Genomic DNA, 7,316 nt, shown 5'->3' on the forward strand with positions numbered 1-7,316 from the left:
AAAAAAAAAAAAAAAAAAAGGACATGGAGGAACCTTAAATGCATTTTGCTAAGTTAAAGAAGTCAATCTGAGAAAGGTGCATGCTCTATATATTTCCAACTATATGACATTTTTTAAACAGGTAAAACTATAGAAATTAGTAAAATGTCTATTACGTAAAAGATTAGCGGTTAGCAGGGGTTTGGGGGTGGGAGGGGAGAGATGAATAGGCAACATAGGGGGATTTTCAGGATGGGGAGAACGATTCAGTGTGAAACTAATGGTGAATACATGACATTTGGGGTTTGTGAAAACTCATGGAACTTTAAAACGTGAATGAACCTAATGTATCAATATTCGTTCATTAGTTATAACAGATGGTACCACACTAATGCAAGATGTTACAGGGGAAATGGTGGGGGTAGAGAGGGGGATGTATATAGAACTCTGCAATTTCCTCAGTCCTGTGAATCTAACACTTTAAAAAGCATATACATGTTTCAAAAGCTATAGGCTCCCTTTTCCTCTTTCAATCAAGAGTTAGGAAAAAGCAGGTGACTGAGAGAAATTACATTCCTATCTGTTCATCTGCTGGATTCAGGTATCTTGAAAGAAATACCCAAGCAAGAGAAGTATGTAAGGACATTAGTGATTGTAAGTCTCCATAAGGAGGTCTCAGAAACTTTCTGGTCTCCAGGTAAGTGTAATTTTAAATCATAAGCTCTAATACCTTGAGGGTAGACTGTAAGGTCGTTGTAATATAATATAACCCTGGATTCCACATTCTCATGAGCTGAGAGTACTCAGGAATTAATGGACAATCCAGCAAAAATCGGTTCACAGCAACCCTAGAGAAGCTTTTTCCAGCTACATCCTTATACTAGGCACTAGTACAAGATAGTATTTTGGATTGAGAATCAACCTTTCATTATTTTCCTGTGCCATTTGAGATTAAACAAGTTTGGGGGAGCAGCTGAGTCCCTGGCATTAGATTCTAAGGCCTTGTGACCCATAGCTCTGTCTGCCAGTTTTGTAGCAGCTTAGAGTGGCAGTGGTGAATGGGTTATATTTGTTTGTCTGTGTTTAATAGTCTTCCATTGTTGGTTGAAAAAGACTCCACACTGCCTAGAAGAGCAAGCTTGAGGCTTGACACAAGAGTTGCCCAGTTCACTCTTTCCCATTTATCTAGAGTACCGTAATCCAATCTGACTTTACAGCAGGTCAGCAAACTGATCCAGCCTACCTCCAATTTTTGTATAGCCTTCAAGCTAGGAGTGGTTTTTACATTTCTAAGTGGTTGGGGGAAAAAAAGCCAAAAGAATAATGTTTCACAACTTGTGAAAATTATATGAAATTTAAATTTCAGTGTCCATATAAAGTTCACTTGGAACATAGCCACATACATTTGTTTACAGATTTTCTGTGGTTGCTTTCTCACGATAACAGGAGCATTCAAGAATTGTGAAAGAGATTGTATGGGCCACAGAGGCTAGAATGTTGACTGCTGATCTCTTACAGAAAAAGTTTACCTACCCTTGCTCTGGAGTATTAAATTAAATGGTTCGCTAAACTGTGTCTGATGGTGCATGCCTATAGTCCCAGCTACTCAGGAGGCTGAGGTGGTAGGATCCCTTGAGCCCAGAAGTTTGAGACCAGCCTGGGTAACATGGCAAGACCCCATCTCAAAAAAAAAAAAAAAAAATGAAAGAGGTTTGAAAGACTCAGGGCAACTCCTAGTAGTAACAGAGTTATTCTTAGGGAAGATGACATTGAGAACATCTGACTTCAGATGTATTAATTTGAGGGTAGTGACTAAGAAAACTTGGAGTGTGATGGAAGGGAAGGGATAGGGTGTCTTCCTTTTCTCTTTAGGCCCAGAAATAATAACAGCCTTTTGATAGATAAAAATAAATGTCTTTTCAAGGTATATTCATGTTACTACTAATCACTTACTGTATTATTATTAATATCAGCTTTATGTTTAAACTTAACATAATTTAAACAAAGTAGGCCATGCACAGTGGCTTACGCCTGTAATCCAAGCACTTTGGGAGGCCAAGGTGGGTGGATCACTTGAGGTCAGGAGTTTGAGACCAGCCTGGCCAACATGGTGAAATGCCGTCTCTACTAAAAATATAAAAATTAGCCTGGCGTGGTGGCAGGTGCCTGTGGTCCCAGCTACTCGGGAGGCTGAGGCAGGAGAATTGGTTGAACCTGGGTGGCGGAGGTTGCAGTAAGTCAGGATCATGCCACTGCACGCCAGCCTGGGTGACAGAGCAAGACTCCATCCCAAAAAAATAAAATAAATAAATAAATAAACTTTGTAATCATTTCCATATCTAAAGTGTAGGACATCAAGTGAGATCTCAAACACCCTAAAACAAGATAACCATCACTTGTATCATTTGCAAATCTCTTACACTTACGTATCCATACTACTGAAGCTAGAGGAAGCACATGTAGTAAGCACATGTAGTAGAAAACCACAAGTTAACCAGACGCACGGTCAGTTCCAGCCTTCCGTAGACTTTGACTCAAGCTATCAAGAAAAAAGCCGCCAGGCGGGTGGCTCAAGCCTGTAATCCCAGCACTTTGGGAGGCCGAGGCGGGTGGATCACGAGGTCAGGAGATTGAGACCATCCTGGTCAACATGGTGAAACCCCGTCTCTACTAAAAATACAAAACATTAGCTGGGCATGGTGGTGCGTGCCTGTAATCCCAGCTACTGAGGAGGTTGAGGCAGGAGAATTGCCTGAACCCGGGAGGCGGAGGTTGCAGTGAGCCGAGATCGCGCCATTGCACTCCAGCCTGGGTAACAAGAGTGAAACTCTGTCTCAAAAAGAAAAAAAGAAAAAAGCCACACTGGTTAGTGTCACCCCTTGTTACTGTCCACATCTGGTGGAGAAATGCTATACTTAGGAGCAATGAAATGGCCAAAAGGTGGCAGCCAGACCAGGGAGGAGAAGAAGAGGAGGAACAGAGAGCCTTCCGTTCACACGCGGGGTGAGCCCTCTCTGGTGATCTGGAGTTGGCTGAACTTCCATCAAGACAAGATCTTTTTCTCTAGGTCTTCCTCCCATAACTAAATAAGCATTTCATATCAATTGCCAAAAAAAAGATGTGAATTGACTTTGCCTAAAGCATCATGCTGAGCACCATGGATTATAACCTTACTTTCCAATAGGTTTCATGACTTATTTGTGAGGGTCTGTACTGTTTAAGATGAGTCAGGAGCATAATAAATGTTTAACTTTCCCTTATACTTTCTGGGAAAAGACCAGAAAAACTTTTAATTGACTATTAATTTGTTTGGAGCTTTAAAAATCTTTTTAAAATTTTTTATATGACTAAGTTTAATAATAGCTATGCTATTTTTTTAAAAATTAAAGGTAATCCTTTTCTTTAGCTATTGTCCAGAATGAAACAGATATTGCATGGAGACACTGGGAGGAGCTGAGGAGGAAAGAATCAGGACAAGAGTATACCACTGCGGGGCCGGGCGCTGTAGTTCATGCCTGTAATCCCAGCACTTTGGGAGGCCGAGCTGGGCAGATCACTTGAGGTCAGAAGTTCAAGACCAGCCTGGCCAACATGGTGAAACCCCATCTCTACTAAAAATACAAAAATTAGCCAGATGTGGTGTCATGGGCCTGTAGTCCCAGCTACTCAGGAGGCTGAGGCAGAAGAATTGCTTGAACCCAGGTGATGGAGGTTGCAGTGAGCCGAGATTGCCCCACTGCACTCCAGCCTGGACAACAGAACGAGACTGTTTCACACACATGCACACACAAAAACTATACCACTGCAGAAAAACACATCTGTGGGATCACCAGAGATTTGTTTGTGCCTATGACTTTTTCATTTGGCTCTTCTTAAGTAATAAATGGGATGCTTCTTTTATAGACGGACTCCTGGAGTGATTGTGTAGTAATTTTCAAATTTTATTTAAGTTGAGAAAAATGCCAAGTTATAGGAAAATTTTGTGTATAGTTTAGGAAAATCCTCCCTTTGAATCTTGTAATGGAAATGCTTGCAGTGAAATTTCATGTCAAAGCAATAAATAGCAAATAATTATGAGAAAAATTAAAGGTTTCTTCTCATTGACCTTCAGCCTCTGGATTCTCTGGTATTTGACTGGTCATCTATCTTGTCTACTATTAAAATTATCTTTCCATTTCTTACCATCCTCTCTCAACTTCTATTTCTTCATCATATCAAACATCTGTTTTTTGTTGTTGTTATTTTTTTCTTTTTAAGACACGGGTTTTCACTTTGTGGCCCAGGGGAGTCCAATGGCACAGTCATAGCTCACTTTCTCAATCTCCTGGGCTTGAGGGATTCTCCTGCTTCAGCCTCCTGAGTGACTGGGACTCCAAGGCACGTGCTAGTGCACCTTGCTAATTTTGTTTGTTTTCAGAGACAAGGTCTCACTGTGTCGCCCAGGCTGGTCTCAAACTCCTGGGCTCAAGCCATCCTTCTGCCTTGGCCTCCCAAAGTGTTGGGATTATAGGTGTGAGCCACTGCACCCAGTATCTTTAACCATATTATCAGCCTTGTCTCAGCCTCTTCCTTCCTACCCTCACCTTTATTCATAACCTTTGCCCCCAGCACACCTTTCTCCTGCTTTGTGATTCTTTTCTTGCTAGATGACCTGTACATAGCCACCAAGCAGCCCTCTGAGCTCCAGACACTCCTAGCAATTACCCCATCTTTCTTTTCTCCCTCATATATATATATATATATGTATTTTTTGTTTTTTTTTGTTTTTTTTGTTTTTTTTTTTTGTTTTTTGTTTTTTTGAGACGGAGTTTCACCCTTGTTACCCAGGCTGGAGTGCAATGGCGCGATCTCGGCTCACCGCAACCTCCGCCTCCTGGGTTCAAGCAATTCTCCTGCCTCAGCCTCCTGAGTAGCTGGGACCACAGGCACGCGCCACCATGCCCAGCTAATTTTTGTAGTTTTAGTAGAGACGGGGTTTCACCATGTTGACCAGGATGGTCTCGATCTCTTGACCTCGTGATCCACCCGCCTCGGCCTCCCAAAGTGCTGGGATTACAGGCTTGAGCCACCGCGCCCGGCCTTATATATGTATTTTTTGAAACAGAGTCTCACTGCGTCGCCCAGGCTGGAGTGCAGTGGTGGAATTTCAGCTCACCGCATCGTCCACCTCCTGGATTCAAGCAATTCTCTTGTCTCGGCCTCCCAGGTAGCTGGGATTACAGCTGTGCACCACCATGCCCGGCTAATTTTTGTATTTTTAGTAGAGATGGGGTTTCTCTATGTTGGCAAGGGTGGTCATGAACTCCTGACCTCAGGTGATCCATCCACCTTGGCCTCCCAAAGTGCTGGGATTATAGGCATGAGCCACTGTGCCCAGCACTCCCTCACATCTTCCTGGACTATTGCTTGAGTGAAGATCACTCTAGCCTACCGTAGACTACCAAATAATTTGAATGACGTCTTTTATATTGAGGTTCACTCTCCCATTGCATTTCTTCTATCTGTGTTTATACTCTGCCTGCTACTTCTAGGTGAGCCTCACTGCTAGAAAACTGAGTGACCACTATATTCTGCCTAGTGACTTATCAGACAGCATAGAATGTTGAGTATCTGCAGTGTGCAGAGCTCATTAGTGCATATGTATTGACATTAAATCAGAGTACAATAATAATAATGAACAATAATGAAAATGCCACAAAAAATATTGACACCAAACATATTCACCCTCTCTCCTATGATTCTCTAAGTAGAAACATAGAGTATTCTTTTTTTTTTAATTTTTTTTTTAAAGATGGGGTTTCACTGTGTTGGTCAGGCTGGTCTTGAACTCCCGATCTTAGGTGATCCGCCCGCCTTGGCCTCCAAAGTGCTTGGATTACAGGCGTGAGCCACCATGCCTGGCCCCGAAACATAGAGTGTTCTTGAGAGAAAGAGCTGAACTTGGTTTCTGTTATAATATTTAGCATTTTTGACTCTAAATAGAGCATTAAGTGGAGGAATTTTAATTGATTTTATTTTTTTCTAAAGAGCAGATTTTCAGTGTAGCATAGAATTTGACTTAAGTACAAACATGCTTGTAACTTATGTAATTTAAGGTATGTAATGGTGAGAACTGAAGATCGTGTGTGTTTTTAGTTGGATATGCCCTTTTAAAAGAGAATGTTTCCATTTTATCATTAGTCTAATAGCAATTTTTAATTCATTAAAGTTTGAAAGATTGGTAATTTTTAGATTAGGGAGAAAACATTTAATACATCATTTAATGAAAAAAAAACTACCAAAGTATATCTCTATGTTGCTTTTTTAGTTTTCATATGAAGGAGGGTTAAAAGGGAACTTTCCATAGGAAATTAAAATAGTTAATGTGTTTGGCTGGCATAACTATAGGTGACCTACCTTTGTTGTGTTTTGGTTTTTCTTTTTTTCTTTCTTCCTTCCTTCCTTTCCTTCCTTCCTTCCTTCCTTCCTTCCTTCCTTCCTTCCTTCCTTCCTTCCTTCCTTTCTTTCTTTCTTTCTTTCTTTCTTTCTCTTTCTTTTTCTTGTGTATGTGTTACCTTATTTCTCTTATTATTGTAGGATATTATTCATGCAATAACTAATATTCAGGGATGGGGAGAAATCTTGGGATCTGTAGTTTACGATAAATCTCAACACTTTTCTTGCTTCTGGCAAAGACTGTGCCCTTACTGTTTCCAGTATTTGGTCTTAACCCAACTGTGTCTCTTTTGTTATCAGCCCCTGAAGTCAGCATATAGTTAATGCTGCAAATGGTACTTTGAGATTTGTGCAATATAGGATTGTAAATGCCTCACAACACCATTCCTTCCATTCTGACAGTCTGGGAAGCAGTATAGCAGACAGGTTAAGGGCAGCTATGGACTTATGTGCTTGAGTTTGAATCCCAGTTTTCTCAAGTACCAGATATAATTTGGGCAAGTTACTTGACTTTGTGTTTATGTTTATTTATGGATAAAATGGGAAAATAGTGAAATCTAGGTTGTAGAGTTGTAATGAGGGTTAATAGAGTAGACCTAGGAAGAATGTTTAGTGACACATCAAGTGCCCATTAAATGTAGCTATTTTATCCCGCTTGTTTTTCCTGAATTCCTAGACTTTGAAGTGTTGCTGAAGGTATTTTCTAGGCATCCCTATTTAATTAATTTGTTTATTTATTTGGCCTTCATAAATGAGATGAGAATCGCCAATTTCTGTATGCTGTGCTCATTGGAATATGCTGACTGGGGATCGCCTGCTCCTTTTGCAGAAATTGCCCTGTCTTTTCCATCTCTGCTCACTGAAATAACCTTCTTCTTTTCCTCTGTAGATATATGTAATCG

The 7,316-nt window shown here is 40.7% G+C and overlaps 1 protein-coding gene across 1 annotated transcript in view; it reads left to right on the top strand.

Moving 5' to 3' along the window:
- The window catches only part of ARL3 (ADP ribosylation factor like GTPase 3), a 38,972-nt gene that overhangs the window by 17,128 nt on the left and 14,528 nt on the right, over positions 1-7,316 (top strand). The window contains exon 4 of the mRNA XM_037739559.1: positions 7,304-7,315. Coding sequence (XP_037595487.1) covers positions 7,304-7,315 — 12 coding nt within the window. The remainder of the gene's footprint in view (positions 1-7,303; position 7,316) is intronic.

Source organism: Cebus imitator, unplaced genomic scaffold, assembly GCF_001604975.1.
Source record: "Cebus imitator isolate Cc_AM_T3 unplaced genomic scaffold, Cebus_imitator-1.0 Scaffold71, whole genome shotgun sequence".
Classification (NCBI taxonomy): domain Eukaryota; kingdom Metazoa; phylum Chordata; class Mammalia; order Primates; family Cebidae; genus Cebus; species Cebus imitator.